This window comes from Aptenodytes forsteri, unplaced genomic scaffold (assembly GCF_000699145.1).
Source record: "Aptenodytes forsteri isolate BGI_AS27 unplaced genomic scaffold, ASM69914v1 Scaffold15, whole genome shotgun sequence".
Lineage (NCBI taxonomy): Eukaryota > Metazoa > Chordata > Aves > Sphenisciformes > Spheniscidae > Aptenodytes > Aptenodytes forsteri.
Genome location: NW_008795129.1, coordinates 27,505,365 through 27,528,411, shown reverse-complemented (window position 1 = coordinate 27,528,411; position 23,047 = coordinate 27,505,365). Strand labels below are relative to the sequence as shown.

General features: G+C 39.3%; 1 protein-coding gene across 1 annotated transcript in view; it reads right to left on the bottom strand.

Moving 5' to 3' along the window:
• The window catches only part of LRRC27 (leucine rich repeat containing 27), a 35,167-nt gene extending 12,138 nt beyond the window's left edge, over window positions 1-23,029 (bottom strand). The window contains exons 1-7 of the mRNA XM_009277970.1: window positions 22,940-23,029; window positions 21,800-22,076; window positions 21,350-21,480; window positions 18,127-18,185; window positions 10,160-10,312; window positions 4,111-4,357; window positions 493-586 (exon numbers count right to left, since the gene is read on the bottom strand). Of these exons, the coding sequence (XP_009276245.1) occupies window positions 493-586; window positions 4,111-4,357; window positions 10,160-10,312; window positions 18,127-18,185; window positions 21,350-21,480; window positions 21,800-22,012 (897 nt within the window). The 5' untranslated portion in view covers window positions 22,013-22,076; window positions 22,940-23,029. The remainder of the gene's footprint in view (window positions 1-492; window positions 587-4,110; window positions 4,358-10,159; window positions 10,313-18,126; window positions 18,186-21,349; window positions 21,481-21,799; window positions 22,077-22,939) is intronic.
• Between the last annotated feature and the right edge of the window lie 18 nt (window positions 23,030-23,047).

Below are 23,047 nucleotides of genomic sequence, written 5' to 3'. Positions count from 1 at the left end.
TTTTCAGGCCTTTTATATACACTCAGAAAGAACCAGAAGTGAGGTCCCCTCCTTTCATATGCCAGCGTTTACAAATTCCTGGAGGAACCAGAAAATCCAGCCGACTTCAAATTCAGTTTGGCAGAGGCAACATCTCATATTGGAGGCATTCAATAATTTAAAAAATCGTATTTCAACATACGCAGTTCTGTTTTAATCCCTCCAAGTAGCCTGATTATTGGAGCCACTACAGATTTTGAATAGCAGTTTGAAGGATCTGGCAACTCCTACACTGCACATGGGGTTGCAGCACTTCACGCAGGAGCCATAGTCCACATAGGTATTTGAGAAAGGGTCTGCAAAGCCATTGCCAAAGTGCTGGCATTTAGAGTCCTGGTTTTCTCTTTTTAAGTTTTAAATTTAAATATATGGGCTATAAAGAAAATAAATCAAAGGGTATCATTAATGGATTGTTTTTTCCAGTGTCTTACCTTGCTATTTGCTGTTACATACCATATCTGCATTTGTAGATGAAAATCTAAATGCTTCTTTTTTTTCTTTCATCAACTTCACTTGGCTGCGCCATTCCTGAAGCATTTCTTTATTGCTGAAAGTTAATTTATATCAAACTTTTAAAGCCATGATTTAAGAGATGAGTATTACTACTCTTGTTCTCATGCTTAGCCATTTACAGCTGAACAATATATGATACTTATTAGACATACCGATTCCTAACAAAGAGAAACAAAATACCAGGGGCTTCTTCATAAAACATTAACTTACCAAAGGAAGACAAGAACTGCAAAGACCCACCCTCACTCCCCAGTTCAGTGGAGGAATATAGCAGCAAAGAGCAGGACACAGATTCAAACAAAAGCCAAGCAGAGTAATGAAATTGCTCAGAGGCCTGGTAACAAGCCACATGGTTCATCTCTGGACTATAGTTTAAACTTGGCAAGTTCAGACACTGAGTAAATTTGAGTGACCGTAAGAAAGAAGTAGACAGTTGTAACAAAAAGTGCTACTGGATAACGTAACCTGACCCATCACATTTTTAAGGTTCATCAATAAAGGTCTCATTAATATAGTATCTACTCTGATTCTGAATGTCCACAGTGATTCTCCAGCTCTTCTTTGTTTCAGTCCTAAGTTTCAGGCTACTTCTCCTTGTACTGCCATGTCTGGCATGTAAACAGAGTAATCCTCTTCATTTCCACTGTCTCTTTAAAAATACTTGTCAACTATAATAATGCCTAATAAATTAACAGTTTAATAGAACAGACATTGTTCCCAGTCTCCTGTTATGGATGCTTTCCTAAAGTCTTCCCAGTATTTTCCTCTCGACCTCTATATTCTGTCTGTAACTGTTCATAAAGCTAAGGAATGCTCGCATCAAAGTCCAACAAGAAGCTAAACAAACACTTCCTTTGTGTCAGCATCTCACCTGAGAATGAATGAGGGTCAGAAAAAAAAGACAGCCAAGATTCAAAGGTAGGGCAGGTCACAGCATGTGAAAGCTCAGCCTTGTTCCCAGCGGTTGTTCTACCGCAGTGCACACAACTGGTTAAATAACTCGCAATAGAAACAGGCTCATTTTTACTAGCACTAGCCCAAATGATTGCTCACTGCTCAATCACGAGCACCTAGGTACACGTTTCTTAGGAGCGGGGAATCCTGCTCAAGTGACAGCGTTCCCTGCCTGACTGGAAAGGAAGGGGAGACAAGAATTCCCTGGCCCTGCTCCTCTCCTCCTGGTTTCTCCCTCTCTCCTGGTGCAGGGATGCCCAGGGAGCACCGAAGCACACCATATTTAACCCAATACGCTGGAACACAGAGCTCCACCTTGTGTACCCCCCCAAAGCCAGGGCATTACCCTGTCGTAACACAACCATCTGGTGCTTCCAAGAGCGCCACGGAGATGCATTTGTTCCGTAACATGACTTTTATAACTCCAGTTATTAAAAAGAAAAAAAGGTATTAAGATGATACAAATTAGGACTAACATTGTCTCATTTCTTGGGTCTAGTCTGTAGGAGGTGGATTGATTTCTGAACAGCACTCCAAACGTATGCATATAGTGGGAATATACACAGAGATATAAACAAGTTCTTTTAGCAAAATTTGTTCAATACTTATACTTTTTATACCCTAAATATATCACAATTTTATGTCATGCTGTAGCCTTCTGTCAGCAAAGATAAATTTAAGTTTACATGGAATGTCACATACGAATTAACTGAAATGGATTTATTTTCTGCTCAATGGGAATTCATGGAGTTCCATGGCCAAGTTCGTAAGAAGCTCAGTAGGTCACCTTTCTTGTTGCCTTGGAGCACTGTATTTTGTAAAGAAAAGCACTCTTTATATTTCCACTTGTAGTGTGAAGTATTTGAAATTACTTCTTTCCTTATAAATACTCAACTATGCAATCTATTAAGCAGCTAAGTAACAACTTTAAAAAGACAATGACATTGTAATACTTGCTTTTTCCTTTGTTCAAATAAAGCTTGTTCCTCTTTCAGCTCCTTTTCTGCTACCAATCTGCATTTTTCAGCTCGCTTTGCCTGAATTGTCCTATCATAGGATAGAAACTCAATAAATTCATTTCTCTGTGTGGACATCCTCCTTTTAAAATGGACAGTTTGATATTGTCAATTAAATACTACATAGAAAACTAAGCACATTTAATGATGGTGATATACACCCTCAAAATGCAGTTTTTTATCTACTAGTGATCCTGCATATGAGCAGTCTGTTTTATTTCAATATAACCATTAAAATATTTAAAGTAGAAAACATGTTTAAGTCATTTACCAAATGAATTACTTCACAAAAACCGCTGCAAGCCCGAGGTTGTATTGCGAGGAAAAAAAAGTAAGCCTAAACCATGAATTCTGCAAGATTTTTTCCATACTGTTGCTACTTCAAAACCAAAAAACCCCTAAAGCATGAGAGTATCAATACCAAACAGTATGTAAAACATACATCATAAAATGTAGAGAATAGTGAGAAGTAGGGCAATGCAAGGTTTGAGAGCTGGCGTTGAGGCACACAGTAGGACAGACTGCCACCCCCAGGTTCTGGTCATGTAAGAAAAGCCGTAGGCCTAACGGCGAACACAGAATGCACAGGTCAGTGAATCTCCCAAACCAATAAATCGCCAATTATTGGAGATTCCCCCCTATCCTTTCCATGCTAATTAAGCACATGGCTTTTTGCTACTGAATTACAGTATTTTATGTTTTCTGGGAGTGACATCAGCGAGATGGAGGGAGACAAACGCAAAAGAGTGAGGAGTGAAAGAGAGAAGGCAAGAAAGAAAATTCACAGAAAACAAAAATCCCTTTTCTATTTTTGTTTGAAATCTGAAACCTAATCAAATGGTCAATATTTAAAAAATCAGTCAGCTCTAGTTTATTAAAAACTAATGTTGGGAAACAATTTTTAAGTAACAATGAAAATGTTCATGCATATTGGGGGAAAAAATAATTGATACCATAACAAATATTGACCAAAAAATTAAGAACATTACCAGTGTGTTTATTCTCTCCCTTACACAAAAAAGTAATTCCCTTTTTCAGAAAGAATTCACCAATAAATTCTCTGAAATAGGGTTTGCATTATTTGCATATTGTGAGATACGACAAATAAAGCATTTACTAAATGCTTTGTACGCAAATGTAAAGGAATTTAATGTATTATCTTGTATTTATACATAGTTATTTATCATATTGCATATACTAGAAATGAAAAATTAAGTTAACTGCAGGTTTCTACAGTCCTTTGTTATTCTGTATTATAAAATTCTATTGTTTTTCAGCAGAATGAATCTGGACCTTCAAGGGTACAATTATCAAAATAGGAATAAAAAAAGGAAGTAAATGAGAAAATATAAAAGATTGAGAGTGTTTTTTAGTTTTGGATAAAAAATATTTAAAATAATAGAAAAAGTAAAAGTTGTTTTGTATTCTATATACTTATGTCAAAAATACCATTTGTTCATCAAATACCTATTTGACAATGAGTATAATGATGCATATTGAGCTGCTTTTATATTTTCCAATAGAAACACAGAGTTTTCCAGCACTTGCAAGATCCTTATCATATACCATTGCATGAAGCTTACGTCACCTGCAAAGACTAGCTGACTCTGAGTAGAGCTGTTCTTTCTTTCTGTGGTTTTTCCCTGCTTCAGTAAAATTGTGGATTCCACCTATACATTTGTCAGCAAGAAATTCTTCTTTTTCATCTTTTATAATTTCTTCTTTCAGCTTCTGAAATCTTAGCTTTTCCTCTTCATTAGGCCACTCCTCTGACAAATCCAAACTGGACTGCAACAGTTCACTTAAGTTTAGCTTTTCAACAGGTGGCATTTCTACTGGAATTAAAGGGAGATTACTGTAATCCGATGTATCAATTAAATTTAATTTTTTTCTAAGCAAAACACAGCGGTTAGTGTTAATCAATCAGTCTAACAGAAGTGGGATTCGTTGGTCTTTTTTTCTTTTAATAACTATTTTATTCTCAGAGATTTTTCACAAGTTTAAAGCAATCTGTGTTCTGAAAGAAGCCAACAGTCTATTGATGAATGTGAGCAGAACAGGGGCTTCCTTTTGATTGATAATTTATGTATCTCATAATTCGGTAAACTCTTCACCTAGCTTTTTATCAATTCCACCATGCAGAAGCTGATTCAACGTTACAATCATTTTTGTGAAGTGCTCAATACCTCTGACTTACACCGAGTTTACGAGCCACGTGTCCTCAACACCCTGCAGAAATCAAGTTCTCAGACTGATGTCCATAGTCTTACTTGCGGAAAGTCCCCTGTTGCCTTTACCATGGACACGTGCGACCCAAAGAGCAGAGCTCCGTATCACTGCCGGAGCCCCTGCCTCATTCAGGGCTGACCCAAGACCCTTGCAACTAAACCGAGAGTCTACCACAGACGTCAGCAAGCTTTAAATAAGGCCATGTCAAATATACTGTATAAACGACAGTGATTTCTGAAACAGAGGAGGACATGAAAGTGGAAAATCCCGGCTTTATACTGGCATCTCTACTTTGAGGAAAAAAATGGAGTGGAAATTGAGACTCACATAACGCATGTACATATAAGGATTGAGTTAAGGCTGTATATAACCCTAACTTTCTGTCTCACTTCATTTTTCTGCAGCATTTATAGCCTGCCAATGTAGATTTGGGTATAAATAAGTATTACATGAACTGTGTATGACTGAATTAGAGTTCTCTGCATGATGAATACGAGTTAAAAATATGTTCCATGTATCAGAGGAAGTAAAAAGGCAAAGCAAACAGATACAATAATCATTAACATACTACAACTGCCCAAATGCAATCTGTGAGTCGAAACAGGAAAGATCTTTTAACGTAATCAATTTAAATATGTAATGTAATGTAATGACGTAAACCAAAGTACTGATGAAAGCTTTAGCACACCTTGCATTTCATCCCAACTGGCATCTCAGGTTAAACAAATTCAGCATAATCTCAAATTACACCTTTATAAGTATTAATCTTCACACACAAGTGAACTTTCATATTTACACGACGATGATGAATTCTAAGGTATATCTATGCTGCACTCCAAAGTGTGACTTACACTTAAGTACACAAACCACAGTTACCAGTAAGTTATTAGGGTACCCACAGAAGTGCCAAGCTCAGCAATAGCTGGTCACCACAGAATTCATCCACTTTTTTGGGTAGGTCTGTACCCTAGACCTTCTGCTGCCCAAATAACCACAACAGCTAAATATATCGCAGCTCACCTTTGACTGCAGTGTTGAGGGATCATAAGATACACAAAGGTTTGGTTCTATATAAACTGTAGGCTTAGGAGGTTCCCTGAATCCTTGAGAAGAAACACACTGGATTTCATATCCCTCCTCTTCTCACATTTTAGAGAAAAAGCATTATTCCAAGGTACATTCTGTTATCCTCTCTGCATGAAGTATGTATATACTACTTCTTACACACGGCTCTCATCCAACATGAACAGATGGGCCATGTGGGAGGGAGCAAGAAACTCCTGCATATTACAGAAGGTTCCCAAACTTCATGTGCATGCCCACAGATTCTAAACATTAAAGTCCATGGGATTATTTTTCTTTAAATATACCACTATCTAAACTAACATTAAACATGATAACATAATTAAGTTACAACGCTGTTCCAGAGCATAATTTATAATTGTTTTGTCATTCTAATCTATTGTGTTTGAATAAAGTAGAACAGAATGCAATCCCACATTCTTATGCAGACAAAAATCAGCAGAAAAAAATGCTTTTGATTTGCTATTTTGAAGAATACTAACAAAATCCTCAAAATTTTCAAGATTGTGTACCTCTGAAGGGGAGTTAAAAACCAAAATAAATAACTATAGAGTGTTTCAAGCATATTACTTGTTCATTTTGAAAGTCAGCATATAACAAACGCGTAAGGGAACGTGGGAAAACAGCTGTGAGTTCAAAACTCTCACTTCACATACTAACTTGAATAGTGATCAGCTGTAATTAATTCTAAATTGCTACGGCTGAGTATAGAAAGCGATCGCTGAAAAACAATATTGGTTCACCTCACACAGATAGATAAAAAGATAAAAAGCAGACATCCTGTTTTCATAGTCTGCACATCTTTAAAAACAAAATCGAGAAAACCTCTTTCAACTCATTACTGAGCTCCTAACACTACACTAGTGTTAGGAGTACAGTACGTAAATATACTTAGCCAGATGTCCCTAAGATGAGTACTCTCTTCTGTTCAGGGGTTGTACTACTTTAGTCTAACATAAAAAAATACATGCTTTTGTTACTACCCTAAATTTTTTACTTTAGGTAACAATTAAAAAAGCTCAAAGATAAATTAATTTCCTAACTGTAAAGGGGAGAATTCATATCAATAAGTACAGTAAGAATCTGTACTCTACTGCGCAGAAGTTTTGCTTCAGTTTTGCATAATTTGCTTACTAAAACTCCACTTGAATGCTAGAGAAAGCTTAGTTTAATTGGACTGAAGCATTCCAATGTATTTCAACCATGATAAGGATTTGTTACCAAAACACTCTGGAAGTCCATAAAAGGCATAATTTTGAATATCCAAGAGCCACATTAGTTCTCATTGAAAATCAATGGTAAATGTTTGGCATTTTATTCCCACTCCCAGGTGTTTCTCCTATTCCAATCCTAAACATTATTCTGCTGTTGTTAGAAATACCAGGTGAACACCTACACTTGGCATTAGGCCTATGTCCAGAAAAACAAACATTAGCCTCAACAACATTAAGCACAAATGAAACTAAAAGCTTTTTTCCCTTTCATTTTAGTACTCTTTGTAAATGAATGTAGCACGATGCACCAGTAAAGATGACAGATTCTGCAGCAGGTACAGTAAAAAAAAGAAGTTAAATGATTAGTGTATGTTTCTATATTAAAATGCTAGCATTTAACAAAAAAAACCCCAAAAAACTTAATGAAGCTTACCCACTTCCGCGGGCCACTGATTACCTGCCTAGGAAGAGGACATCTCTGATTTTCTTTCATAATGTTTAGCAATGGCCCATGCCGATTCCTGTAGCATGGGCAATTCTGTGAAATACAGAACTTTGGGGTTCTAGCACTATCATTATGACTACATTAAAAATTAAACTAGGACTGGACTTCTAAAACAGTAAAATACATTTAAAAGAGCAGTCTTGCATCTTAAAAGGTCTATTTTAACATATCACTGGTTTCCTTCCTGTAAGACTCTGTAAATTTTTCCAGATGATGAATTTACACTAATTCTGATATGATGTGGCTTGAGGCAGGTATCAGGAACACTTCGTGCAGGCAGGTGCTGGGCTTGCTTCCTGGCACACCTCTGCCAGTTAACTTTGTTCTTGACCTGCAATAGTTCTTATCTAGCATGATCCTTGTTTGAGGAGGCATCAAAATCAGTGTGAAGCTAACAAAATGTGGTCTGAAACAAGCCTGGATTTAGGTCTTCTGAGAACACAGTTTAACTTCCCAACCCACTGAGCTACTTAACTTCTGTAATATGTCATGTGAATCTGTCGGCAGATCACATAGAAAGAAGTCCTCTTGCAAGTATAAAAGCCAAGCTAGGAGGATAATACAGATGGTATCTCAGTCTATAACTTAACATTTTAAGTCACCAGGATCTCAAGTGAAGTAAGCAGATTTTTACATATTATGCATGCTAAAATAAATGTCCACTAATACGGAAAAAGTGATATAAACATTAAGTACTAGTAACGCAGATAAAACTTGTCTATATAGAAAAATGTACTGCTCGGTCTCAAGTCATGCTAAAATGTGGTGAAACTGGAAGGTAAATAGTGGTAATTAAGCAACACCACTGGGATATAATTTGTCTCAAAACAAGAATTATAAACAAGGTCTTAAAACATGAAGACAATCACGTGACGTTCTGGAAATGCGCATGGTTCCCTTTAATGACACCATACATGGAATTGAGATTAATAAAAAAAAAATATAGTCATTATCTTTACATCAGTATTTTGACTTCATTTTCCGTATCATGGTATTTTGAACTGATATTTTTATATTTCACCATATTGCTTAGCATTTTAAGTGGCTCATTCATACCCTGAATTTACTGCGTACCCTTTAACGATATCACATTTTAAACACCCCTAATTCCAGTCTGATACTAATGGTATCCACAGTAATTGGCCTTCATTACAGGAAAGCTTAAGTACGAGAAGAGGTCTTCTATGGGAATATGCCCAGTATTTCTATTATTAATGACTTCTGGAATCTATCGGACCATAAATAATGCAAATGATGTTGCATCTTTTCCTCTCTGCTGACAACTTCTTAATTTTACCCTCCTAATGTAAATTTATAACTGCAATACTGTGGGGAAAAAAAGGAGAAAGTGTGATAAAGAGCAAATTGTGCTTCTCTTTGAAGAATGTGAGCTCAAACACAATATGAAAACACAGAAAACACGATCAGGCTTCCAGTCTGTGGATGAACAATATCAAGCAGCTTGTAAAAATTAGTTATGGTGTACAGTGTATTTATAGTGCACTAAATTTTTTAAAAAGAAGTAGGTCTGTCCTTCAGATTGTATACAAATTTGATAATTATGTCCCCACCTTCCTTATGACGCACAGGCAGACAGAAGGAATTTCCTCCATGCATATTTTCATTTTCCTCTTGCCTCCTGCCAAAGGCCAAGCAGACTGGCGACACAGAGTAAGCAGAAAGCTGGTTCTGCAACCCGCCTGCAGCCGGCTGACCAGCCATGCCTCGTCACCGCAGACCTCCTACCTGGAGACTGTGGGAAGATGCATATTGGCACTACACACGCTAAAAGGAGGCCATTATCTGCCAGCCTTCAGCAGCCTCCAGCACCTGCAATGGCCCTCTGTGCCTCACTGCAGCAGCATCAACTATTTCTCCTTTACACACCAGGCCTCTGACAGTGTCACTGGAGGCAATGTGATTAGCATGACTTTTTGGGTTTAACATCCATGGGAGGCTGTCACTAATCTCCTTAGTGTTTGCAGCAGTCTTGAGTATCTGAACCAGACTATGTCCTGAAATAGAAGCTACACTGATCCACCTGTAATTTTATCAGCTCCATCTTTTTTCTGTAAGCCAGGTACTGTATTTCCATTTTTTTTCCCACAGTCTTCTGCTAATTAAGTGTCCTCTTTCATTTCCCTAATATCTCAATTTCCCCTATATCCCCTATAAAATGTCATCTACCTGTATAGTTATCCTCTCTACTATTCTTATAAGTGCCTGGCATGTACACTAGCCATTTTTCATCTTAATGAATCGGCCCAACCTTCTGTTGATGATGCTTCTCTGCTGATTCTAAAGAACAGCCTCTGCTGAAATTTCGTCTTCTGATTCTCTAACAGCATCACATGTAATTAAGACTTCCTCTTATACAAATACAACCTCTTCTTCTCCACTTAGGGGTTTAAGAGTCACAGTTTGATTTTTTATCACAACATTGAAGCATTTCTTTTTCCCCATTTATCCTAGCCGGCAATAACCCTTTCAGATGCAAAGCTGGATGACACCCATTAGCAAAAAAGCCCACAAGGAAAGCATCCCTTGGTTCACACTTTTTTCAAAACAAATTACAGTAAATGCACACAAATACATCTCCAACATACCTGAAGTGGCTGGCTCCATACAGAGTAGTTTTCCATTCCCAGAATCCCGGAGAAAGCACAGGATGGATTTTAATCCCTTTTGTATGACATCTTTAGGTGGAAATTCAAGGGGACAGTGTCTCAGATTCAAGGCTGTCAACGAAGTTAAGTTTCCTGTGAAAACAATATAATTTAGCAAATACAGAATCATAGAAAAGCCGAGGTTGGAAGGGACCTCGAAAAGTCATCGGGCCCAACCTTTCAATGTTTTGAAAGATGGGCGAGTTTTCAGAGATATATAGTAGTTGAGTCAAAGTGAATGACTGGTATTGACTGTGTTTATGTTTTCTATGATAATTACCATTATTACATTATTAGCTAACCAGTACAATACCCCAGCTGCTGATCTTATGCTTTTACTCATAAATGAATGGAATTTGTGGTGTTGATAAACCAGTTTTTTACCCTGTATTTATTTTTAATATGAAAGGAATTAAAGATTTTAATTGAAGTTTTCCTTCTTTTCTTTCTAGTGCGTTGTTCTGATTTTCTACTTCTGAAATCATTGGGTCTATATTGCTTCTCACTCCTAGCCTCACCTTTTGTTTTCTTGGGCAAGAATAGCTAAAAGCCACCATCCCTCCACAACAAAGTGACATAAATCTTCAGCCTCCCAAAGGCTAATGAGTTCATGTGTCTCTCAGGCCTGCCGCAGCCTCCTACTCATCTCATAAGCAAAAGTATATGCAGCGCAGGTTACACATGTAAAGAGAAGATGACTAGCAGGGTGGAAGTCATCTGTCACGTTCTGCTTACTGTCTGGTGAAATGGGAACAAAGTGCAAAATATGCACAATCAATTTCAAAAATCAGATTTATGCTGATTATTTATAAACACTTATACATTATGTTTCATAGAAGTAAAATAAAATTAGCAATTTTGCCTTCCTAACTAGATTTGCAGAATTAAATACTACTTTCAGTCAGTTTTGATCCAAACAAAACCACAACAGTTGAAATCTGTTAAGTCTTTCAAAATATAAATGTACCAAGTCTCTAAAAGAAAGGTAATATCGTATTTCGTCCTGACATTTATTTTAGATTGACATATGGTTTATAATAACAATGTATTTAGGAAGTGCAGCATTGAAAACAACATAGACAATCTCAATCTAGTCAACCAGAATGTATTTTTCATACTGTATTATTGGAGTCACACTTTAAATCTCCATTCACAGCTTGACTGTACAGTCTAATCTGCCTCACTTTCTACAGGTTGGCTGCTTAAAATTCTGACTGTGTCTATCTGCTTTACTCATTACAGTATAAAATAGTGTATTTGCTCTTTTAAAATGTTTTTGTAAAACCTTATTTGCAGAAATGACAAATACATTACTAATAGCACAGCTATTTGATTTTAAATTACCAGTAATTAAAGCTGAAAGGAATGTTGCAAAACAAATTTTACAGTGTGATTAACAACTCCATTACTTCTCTAGAAATGTCAACTACAGCACTATTGACAAAGTACACTTAAAAAGAAAAAATAAAAACCAGCATGAGAGCAACTGAAGGCAATGAGCAGCTGCAGTAGGTACTAGGGTTCTCCGGGAAGCTGGGGAGTGCAAAGGAGTTCTTCCAAGCATCACGATGGAGACAACTGCTGGATCCTTCTGGGTCCGTTCTCTTGAAAGAGAGACTTGAGACCCAAGAGCAAATGGATTCTTCACATCAAGGAGATGGTACGTACAACCTGCTACATGTAAAACTATACCACAGCTACACAGAGAATTTACTGCGACATCCTGTTGCCGCCATGGAATGCAGATTTGTTCCCATTTCACTGAAATGGAGAACAAATGCACCTAAAACTTATTTCTTTTCAACTACATTCCAATTTTTCATTGTTTATCTGGGTTTTTTTGATCAGCCACAGGGTCAGAACTGACTGGTAACTTATCAGTAGTGTAAGAAAAATTGAGTTTTGCCATCCCAACACCAACGAAGTTACTTCAGGGTTAAGGAAAATTTAGCTCAAATCTCAGAAACATTCAAAACTTTTTTTTTTTCCCCACAGACCATAGCTAGAACTAGAACTCTCAAATTTTAATCAGAACTATTACTTTGAAGTCTGCTAAAGTTGAACTCAAACTGAGAACCAATGAAAACCAGAACTGTCTGAATCATTATTCTGAAATTGCACTCAATTCCAACTGGGGTGATTTAGAGAAACCGAACAGGAATGGGACTGAAAAAATTATTTGTTGAAATCCCTGGGGAAACATTTAGATGAAAATTTAACTGCACCACATGTGTACCACATGCTGGCTACAAAACAGACATACCATTGCTTTATTGTAAGTTAACTTTATAAGAGAACAATGTGGAATCAGCCTGACAACATCTTGCAGAAGGAGAAAAGTTCTGAGGAGAGGTCAGAAAAGAGGAATTACCTGGTACCACAGATCAAGGGAAATATCCCAGAAAAACTGGGGGGGGGGAAAGGGGGGCCCAAAGGAAGAATTACTCGACTACAAACTAAAAATACAACAGACCAGCAGTGCTGTATACATAATTATGTTACAGAATAACAACAGAGCATAAAATTGAAAATCCGTGTTTATTGCAGAGACTAAATATGCTGTTGTGTGATTATTGCTGTTGGTTTTGTGAAGAAATATATCCACAGAGCTCATATATGAATGTACCTCTGTCAAACAAGCAAGCATTCCCAATGCTCTAAACAATCATACTGATTGTTGTCAATATGGCATTGATGATAAGGAATGCTGAGGTTTGGAGGTTTATTAAATTTACTGTATTCTAACAATCTAAACCCAAAAGTTTGCCAAGTGAGCTACAATTACCAGAATGCCTTTTCATACAGTCACGATTCACAAATTAGAGAATTACTTCAAATAATCATAAAATACAAACGCAGCTACATTATTAACAAAAAGAAATGGCTTGGAAAATGCACCTTGTAAAGAACTACTTGGGAATACAATTAGATTTAAAATCATTTAGTATGAAGAAATTTAATCTACTTTTAAACAGAAATGATCAAAATGAATCACTCAGATGACTTCAGTATTGGAAAAATGAAATCTCTTTTTTACCTTGCTGAAAACCACTCGGGTTTGAACATGGTTTGAATGTAGTGGGGGAGTTACACAGGACATGCAGCTACAGCTCATGCTGCATGATGCGGCAGTGTGCACTGACTTCACTTCCATGCCTGGGAGGATGGCAAACTGGCGCTCTACCTTTCAGCATCCTTTTCAAAATAATTTACTTAAATCTTAAACTGCATCACCTACTGAGATTCTTCATGCTTTAGAATTGTTCTTAAATCATTCTAAAGAACATTTAGGTAGATGCAGCAATAATTATTATTTAACTCCTATGAAATGCTTTCTTTAGCAGGCTTGAAGAGTTCTATAACAGTATTGTTATCCCCATTTTACAGCAGAGGAAACTGAGGTGTGGGTAGTCTGGTGACTTATCCAAAGCCAGGTAACTCTCCTGACTTCTCCAGCAAGCCACTGGTAGTCCTGGAAACAGAAGACATGTATCCCAAGTTCCCCACAACACTGCCCACCTAGCGCACAGTACGCTGGAGTTTGAGATAATTTTTTGAAACATGTTGGCTGGCAATGAATTTTTCATCTTTGCTAATTAAATTCAGAACACATGATAATTCTACACAAATCAGGTGAACCAGTATAAACATTCTAGGAACAGCCACAGGTGAATAACAAAACTGTTTTGTTACCATTCAGACTCCGCTCCCCTTCCAAAGATTTTTCATTCATTGAACGGGTAGCTTTCAACAAAACAAACAAACTAAAAAGTTCAATGAATGAAGGCAAACATTGCAAATTCACTCCAGATCTAGAAGAAAAACACACCCAAGAAATGAAGATGAACAGCTGAGATAGAGTTACCGATTCCCCTCCAAACTCATCTCAGTTTACATTACAAACTTTTTGTTTGGTATTGATGATACCAGCATCGTGAAACTGGTGTTCTACTTACTATAAAAAAGAGAAGACAAAGAACCACAGAACAGCCACTGCAGGACAGTAACTTAAATTTAAGTTAGTGCTGACACTGTCAGCATTAGCTCCTACTCTGTTTCTTGATATAGGTGGTTATGATGGCAAGTGTACAGACAAGAGAGCAATAGGTAAGGGTAGGAGGAAGAGTGGGCTAGGAATTAGCTCATGAAATACGATTTTGTCAGAAAAAGATGTCTTGTCAAATGTCCTGGTTTCAGCTGGGATAGAGTTAATTTTCTTCATAGTAGCTAGTATGGGGCTATGTTTTGGATTCGTGCTGAAAACAGTGTTGATAACACAGGGATGTTTTCGTTACTGCTGAGCAGCGCTGACAGAGTCAGGGCCTTTTCTGCCTCTCACCCCACCCCACCCCACCAGCGAGTAGGCTGGGGGTGCACAAGAAGCTGGGAGGGGACACAGCCGGGACAGCTGACCCCAACTGACCAAAGGGATATTCCACACCATATGACGTCATGCTCAGCATATAAAGCTGGGGGAAGAAGAAGGAAGGGGGGGATGTTCGGAGTGATGGCGTTTGTCTTCCCAAGTAACCGTTATGCGTGATGGAGCCCTGCTTTCCTGGAGATGGCTGAACACCTGCCTGCCGATGGGAAGTAGTGAATGAATTCCTGGTTTTGCTTTGCTTGCGTGCGTGGCTTTTGCTTTACCTATTAAACTGTCTTTATCTCAACCCACGCGTTTTCTCACTTTTACTCTTCCAATTGTCTCCCCCATCCCACCAGGGGGGAGTGAGCAAGTAGCTGTGTGGTGCTTAGTTGCCGGCTGGGGTTAAACCACAACATCAAAACGTGAGCATTTTGTAAAATATACTAGATTTTGACAACCCCTCACTATGTCACGGGCACAATTCCTAGGTTTTCTCCCAGCTTACCAGGTGGACTGCTTGGTAATCTCCTCAGGTCCCCGTGACTGGAGGAGCCTGCGATGCAAGCTGCCTGGGATGTGCAGGGGACTTGGAAGTCCTGACAAGCACAGCTCCACCACAGGGAAACGAGAAGCCTTTAGTAACCTGGATTAAGGCGAATCCTTGCATTACATCTACCATCCTCTAGCTAAGGTTCAAATCACTGTGCCGGTCCAAGTCTCACATTGTCCACTACGTAAGGAGTCAAGTCTGAAGCAGCTCAGCTGCTGTGGGGCAGAGGGAGGCTCGGTTCTGCAAATTTTGTGTGCATATATACACAAACACACACATATATCTGTATATATTACATGGTGGCAATTGTGGTATATACGACTGCCAGGCAGCAATGCCATGGACATACAGGCTCTGCCAAGGGAACAGATCATCCAAAGTAAGGCATATGGTAGGACAGCATCACCCCAGCACAACAGTCCTGCCAGCCTTATCCAGCATACTCGCAACCATTAAAAATACTGAAGTGGATGTGTGCAAGCGATTAAGGCAAATGATGCTGAAAGTCGTGCTAGCAGAGCTGGCAGAGCAGACCGGCCTGGCTTGGGCCACCCCTACTCAGTCAGGGTTATCACTGCACCACTCGCTAATGAGCACATACACAACTTTGGGAAGCCTGGCTGCAGCCAGCCTCTACAAATACCTCCAGCCATCTGTCATCACTGCACTGCTGCCCAACAAAACCTGCCCTGAAAATCCCGCAGCGCTCTTTTCCAATTGCTGTGGCTTGAACAAAACCTCCGACACAGCAGGAATAGCTGGCATCCTTTTTTTGGTACCTCTCATCCACAGAGCCAAGGGAAACGGGTAAGTGTCACATATGGTAGGAGTTCCCTCACCTCTATACCAATCTGGGAAACCTGTAACAATTGAAGTATTACAGCAGAAGAGAGTCCTGATCTAGGATCTGTCCAGAAAACCACATCACATAAAACAAGTTTACTGCAGAAAGGCCAGCATACCAGTGGCTCATTCTACTTTGAGAGACACAAGGATGTTTAAATCAGCTAATAATATTTTTTTGATTCAGTCACTGCTCAGCTCAGGGTAGAAAGATCAGAGTTCTTCCAGGAACAGGCCACCTCACGTGAAGCAGGAATGGAACAACTGACGCCCCCTGTTCTTCCCCTGCCTGGGCTACCAGCCATTCCTCTCCAGCAGCCAGATGGGCAACAGCAGGACTGCAGAGGTCACCAAGTCCAACTCCAGTTTGAGGCCACTTCCCTGTACTCTTGCATGCTTTGATCACCTGTTCAAAGCTCTCCTTCAAATAACTCTTTGAGGAGATAGACTCCACAGGAATGAGCCCTGCTTCAGGATGCAACTAAAAGCTAATTAGTACAGCAGAGTTGGTAGCGCGTGTGAATTGTGTCTGAGTAAACAGCATCTGAACCACAGGGGTCAGTTGTTTTTTCCTTCCCTATGCATATATGAAGACACCATCAGGTCAGCCAGTGCACAGCACGCTTGCACCCTGCAGCATGTTGGTTGTGAATGATTTCAGCACAGAGTTCGGAAAGGCCAGAGGGGATTCTGGCCTGACTTGGGAGGATGAGCTGGCCCGAAGCCCGTGGGTAGCAGGCCTGAAGAATGCAGGGCCCAAGAGAGCTGAAGAGTGCCAGGTCTGCGTGGAAGACCCTGGTGCTGGAAGCCTCAAAAAGGGATCAGTCCAGACTGCCCCAGAATAACCACTAGGTGGAAAGCAAGAGGGTCAGTATTGCATAAGCAACATTTTCTGCCAAAATCTGAGCAGAGGCACAGGGCTAGAATGGCTGTGATGTAAGGGTATTTACTGCTGTGTCTGGTTGCTTTCTTAATGCGTTGCCCAAGGAGCAGGAGGGACCACACTTACACAGCATTAAGCATGAATAGCAAAGCTTTGTTAAAATAACAGAAAACTTAATAGCACTTGGGAACATTCTTGGGCCTTAGACTACGACTGTCTGTATCACTAAAGGGTTGGACCGGTCCTTGATACACGTCTGCCTGAACCAGCCAGGCCTCTCCCAGGCAATTCCTGCATGTGGCCAGGAAACTAAGATGCTCCAGATCCAATCCCAAGAGAGTTCTGCATGCTGCCACCCTGTTTGGGGCCAAGACAATGTAATTGTATAGGAACAGGTCATTTTGTGCCAGCTGGCGTCAGTACTTGGGGATATTCCTGGGCACATTTTATTTACTAGCAGAGACATCATCTCAGGGACAGAGGCAGGTAAGATACTGTATGTAGAGCGTACTGGAAAGTGAAAACAAATACAATGAAGTCCAGTGAAGCACAGGAGCCAGCACAGGAGCCAGCACAGGAGCCAGCACAGGCCTAACTGTGTGGCCATCTTCAGTTCAAGCCATTTGTTTTGGTGACACAAGCCCAGACTCCCAGATGCAGCTTTGGAGGTTAGTCTCCCAGTACTACAGCAAGGAGCCTTACAGCTCAGACATCATCAAATAGGGATAAAACCCGCCCCCTAACCTTATGCTGTGAGTACTCCGAGAGCCCAAGGACTCCCAGCTGGACCACCCCAGGAATCCATGCAACCTGCTCTATTTTCCTTAGGAACATTTGATTTGGAAATATTTGTTATTCCAAAGTAGTAACTGCTAATGCAAAAAGAGTTAGTAAAATGAAGTTAAACTGTAAAGACATCCTTAAGTGTAAGAAACTGCTGCAGAAGTTCTCAGCTCTAATCACATTTAGTTATTTATGTCTTACTATGCAGATGCCCGAGATGTCTGACATACATGGTTTTTATTTCAGCCTTAGTAAGAGAAATAATATGAACATTTCTGACTAGAACACTACAGATTTTCCCCTCTTATCAATGAAGGCAATAATTATAAATAAGTAATTTTCCCCCCTCTCATAGCACATGTTCGTGGTAAATTAAAACCATTCTTTAGATAAATGAAGTATTTTAAAGTCTAACCACAGAACTAAACACTAAGAGCCAAAAAATGTCTATGGTATCTTCAAAAAAAGAAATGAGTACTTACCAAGCTCTGCAGGTAGCTCTTTTATAGGATTCCTTTCTAAAAGCAGAGTTTTCAATTGCCTTTTCAATAAAACAGAAAATAGTAGCAACTGTAAGAGCAAAGTTCATTTAATTAAATAGAAACACAAGAATATTTTTCCTCAATTTTTTTCTTGCTTTTGTTTCCTGCTACAGAAAGGACTCCACAAGGTAAATCCACACTTCTCCATCGCTAACATCAGTGCTGGAAAATAACACACCCCAAACCTTTCTGGTATGACAATCTGAAGTTTGCATTTATGCCCATCTACTATATACTACTTCAGTATTCAGTATTTGTTCTTTCTTTGCAAAGCCTGCTTATCACTTTAAAGTCTGATACTGACTGTTCCAATTATAAACACAACATTTTCAGTTGTTTATAGTTTTGCTGAGCTTCAACTGTCTGGGTTGAGTGTGTTCCTCAGGCTAAATTTGAGCTAAAATTGCTCAGCCTTTTTTGATAATGAAATTAGAAAGAAATATGCCCTATTTGTATTTAATTTCGTCAACTTCTTTTTCTGAAAAGCTCTAGCGTTCCTATTCTTGGAAGCAGCCTAGAAGCTTGGCATGGGTCACATACAACATTTATGGCATTTTTGTCACATACAATATTTTTTTGATACATCTGAAAATGTGCTAACTTTTAGACAAATCCTAAGCTTCTGGAAAAAAAAAAAAAGTCAGTATGACTCTGCTCAGAAAACAATTGGTATTGTTTAGCAAGTAAAATGCCCAGAGTCGCTATACGCATGTTTGGAGCATCTCTAATGGGAACCTCTGGGCTACTGTGTGTTTAGGATACAGGGACACTTCATCCAAATGCAGGGAGGTTGTCTCTTTTTCCCCTTGTAGCGCACAGCCGCTGACACCCAGGCAGCTATGAAACTGAGACTATACAGAAACCATACTTTAACTATTTCCTAATTTTTGACTGCTTCATTTTGCCATTTTAATAGCATTCTTTTAAATAGCTTTTAATATCCAGCAACATATCAGATCAAATGATATTCTATAGACAAGGTGTTGTCCATACCATAAGTGAAATATCATCCTCACAGAAAAGTTAATGGGTTTTTATTTACTAGTGTTGCAATTTGACTTGTTTACTGTTAAAATTCAATAAAACAAACAAGAAGAAAGCTTGGTAGTTTCTGTCATAATATTTCTTTACGTCTAGGAAAGAAAAACAAACCAAACATTTTGGCAGCTGCTCAACACCGGATTAACATTTGTGGCGATATTTTAAGACATTTCAATTCAGTCAAAAAATGAAAGCACCATATTCATGCTCGCATTTTTGAAGCGGAGTACTGAATTCCGTTTAAAGTGAAAGTGACAGGAGATTCCAGACTCCAAAACCCGAATTCCCCTGCAGTTTGAAGCACCACGGTACGCCGGGGCGATCCCACTGCCTCAGAACCCCCAGTGTTTAAGGCCCTGTGCATGGAGAGCTAAGGCCCTGCACCACAGTAAATGCTTGTTCTTGCCAGCTCTTGCCTGAATGCAACCTCTGCGGCAACGATGATGTGGAACATGCCCTTGGGTGATCCCTGCCCAGCTGTACATCCAGATCTTGCAGAGATTTCTAGAGAGAAAAGTGTTAGACTGGTACTTTCCCTCCCTGCATGCTGGGCTAGACGCCATTTCCACAACTGAGGTGATATTTTTGTTTGACCTGGAGAAACTTTTATCAGAATATCTATTAAAATCAGTGAAAAGATTCATGAACAACTTGAATGGTCAACCAATCGGGCCCCAAACTAGCACAATGTTTCCATGAGTCTCTGCTTTTGATGGAAACAACACTTTCGGCTGCTTCTAGAAAAGGATACCCAGAGAATCTCCAAACATCTTACAATATATCTTATGCTCCAACATGTAATAAGGATAAAATGAAACTATAATCTTGTTGAGAAAGCTAAGTAATATTCCTAATGGGCATTTTCTAAAATCTGAGCTGCTGTTTGAAGTCAGTGAAAAAATACAAACAAGATAGAGCATAATCCATGCAGGGACTAATGACTGACATTATTTTCGAGGAAGATGGACACAGAGAATGTCTTAATCTCAAAGGATTTCAACCACTCACGCAATGATGATCATATAATTTACAAACCATATTAAAATACTATCAGTCCTGTCCAATTTAAAAATAATTTATGACAGCTGTATTTAAAAGATTTGAAAACATCATTAAACTTGACATTTTTCAGCTATTTTAGAGGCATAACCTTCATTTACTGTATTTTCCTAATCACAAGTTGAATATATAATGATTCACAAACAAGTGATCTTAAAATACCTTTAAGCACCATGTTTCAATCACAAGATACCATGAAATTGTTGGGGTTTTTGGGGGGGTTTGTTTGGTTTGGTTTGGTTTTTAAATTCTGTAGCAGATACTGTTCAAGGGTTGCCCCCTTTTCCTCCTTACTCACTCTTTACAGAAAGGTTTCTTTTAGAACTACAACCACAAGCAAACTGTCCTCTGCTGGTCGTCTTTTTTTTTTTCCTTCCAGTAACAAAACCATTTCTTTGATCCTGTTAATTACTACCATACATTGTGATTTGTGGTCTTCCATTTCTGGAGTGAGAAGCAAGGAACTGTCCAAGAATGTTAAAAAAAAAAAAACAAAAACACTGGTGAGAAGTTAGTTTTGGTGATCGCGAAAGCAAGTGCACTTTGCAGGGTCACAGCAATATGGTGTACTTTCTTCCTCGCACACTCCATCTGAATTAGTGACAGCCAATTAATCCTTCCAACAGTTAACACCATGTCAGACAACTACCAAAACCAGATTAATGAGTAATGTTCTTTGACTAAACTGTCTTTCATTGTCACTGAGGAGTGACACGAGGTTTGTTAACTGTGGGTCCCTATTTTCACCTCACCTTCAACACTGTAAAAATTGTCACCTACAGTCAATAAAATTAAAATGGTGCAAAACCTACGTGAAAAGACTAACAGGTCTTACATTTCTAAAGTTGAAAGAGTTTAGAAATTCACTACGTAATATTAATTGGACCTTTCAGTTCATCTGAGTTTTAGTAAACAAAATTAAGCTTATTTACTGCTCTCCTGCACTGAGGTCAATGCCAAACAAAAGCATATAAAAATCTGACTGTTACAATGAAATTACAGTAAGGCAAACAGAAGACAAATACGATTGCTATTAAATTATCTGTATGACCAATGATCTTACCTGTGGTAACCGATTCCAGGGGGAAGAGCTTTAATCTTGTTATACCGGAGATCCAGCCAAACAAGATATGGCAGCTTTTGAAATAAATCCTCGGGAATCGTTGATATGACATTTCCTTCCAGATGAAAGTACTACCAGAGAAAAACACAAACATGTTTTAAATCCAGAAAGAGAGGGGCCATTCCTTGGCATGCAAGATGTCGAATGTGAAAACTGTAAACTGCTCTACGCTTTTATGGAAAGAACACTGTTAAAAGGGATTAAAGGATACACAACTATAAATTACACATGGAAGTGATTTATTTAAGGACTTTTTCTTAAAAAAAAGTGATTAAAGATCATAGCTAAGAATCTGTAGCTTTTCCACTCATCTGACAAAGCAACCAGCCCTTAACTGCTCTGTGCTATACTCGACAAGGGTATCAGAACTACCCATAACCATTTACTCACCTTTATGCTGGGCAGTCTATATATTTCCTCAGTAAGATGCTTAATATTTTTTCTGCTGACATCAAGAGTACTTGAAGATGACAACAGACACTGTTCAACAGCTTTCCTGATCTCTTTTGATGAATCAGAACCAGACAAATTTCTCTTTTTGAGATGTTCATCTCCAAAATTATCACCGCTGCCATTAAACTCTTTAGAATAGTTGTCATCCATTTGTCAGCAAGCCTGGAATACCGACTCAGTAATTCAAACTGATCAGCTGAAGGCAAGTCATGAGCTGAGAAAAACAACAATGTATTTCGGAAAGAGAACATATGCAAAGCAAGTTTCTTTTTTATATTACTGATTTGCAGATTATCCCCAGTGCTACATGTTCTTTGTATGATACAAAACAGTCAAATTGTTCTTTATATATATACACACTTATAATAATGATTGCATTTATCATAATACATATTTAAAGGTATAGTAAATAAGAAAAATCACCGATTGGCCCTTGTGGCTATTTTCCCCCCACACCATGTCATGTGTAGGCTTGGCAGAAACACTGACACACATCACATATATGCAGTAAATAATCTCCCTTCTGACAACATACTGTCTTGCCAAGTCTCCTGGCTGCCCTCTTGGTCTCATCAATCTCTCCTTCTCCCCTTTCTACTAGGTCTTATACAGGCACTCGCACGTTACTGCTGTACCTCGTTGGAGGTAGAGTGTAAGCGAGGCTTTGGGGGGGCTTTCCCAGCTCATCTCGAAGGACAAGGGTGCCGTAAGAGCCTCCGCTGCTTCGCCTGCACTGGAGCACAGACCTCCCCAAGCGCTGCAGCGTTCCCTGCCCTCCTTTCCCCAGACCTCAGCACAGAGCTGCTGGCAGGCGGCTGCTTTACGGCACTTGCTCATGGGGAACAACTGCTGCCCTGTTCTGCAGTGAACAGCAAACCTACAGCTCCTCGACCCGTGCCCGCCTGTGCTCCCAGGAGGGTCTCACTGGCCCTCACGACCCAAGCGCCGGCATGCGACCCTATCCATGCTACAAATCAATGCAAAGAAAACGTTCTCTTTGTTGCAGTCTTTCTAATTTCTACTGATTTTAGCAGGTGCTAGGGTCGTAATAAGGTGCTTAGCTGTACTCCTTTTTACCTCCAGGCCCGCGCTCTGCCTGCCTGACACACACCGCTCCGGTGAACCTCGCCCGAGGGCTCCCTACGCTTCGGGTCTCCAGACGTGAGGCAGGAGTGGCCGCGGGCC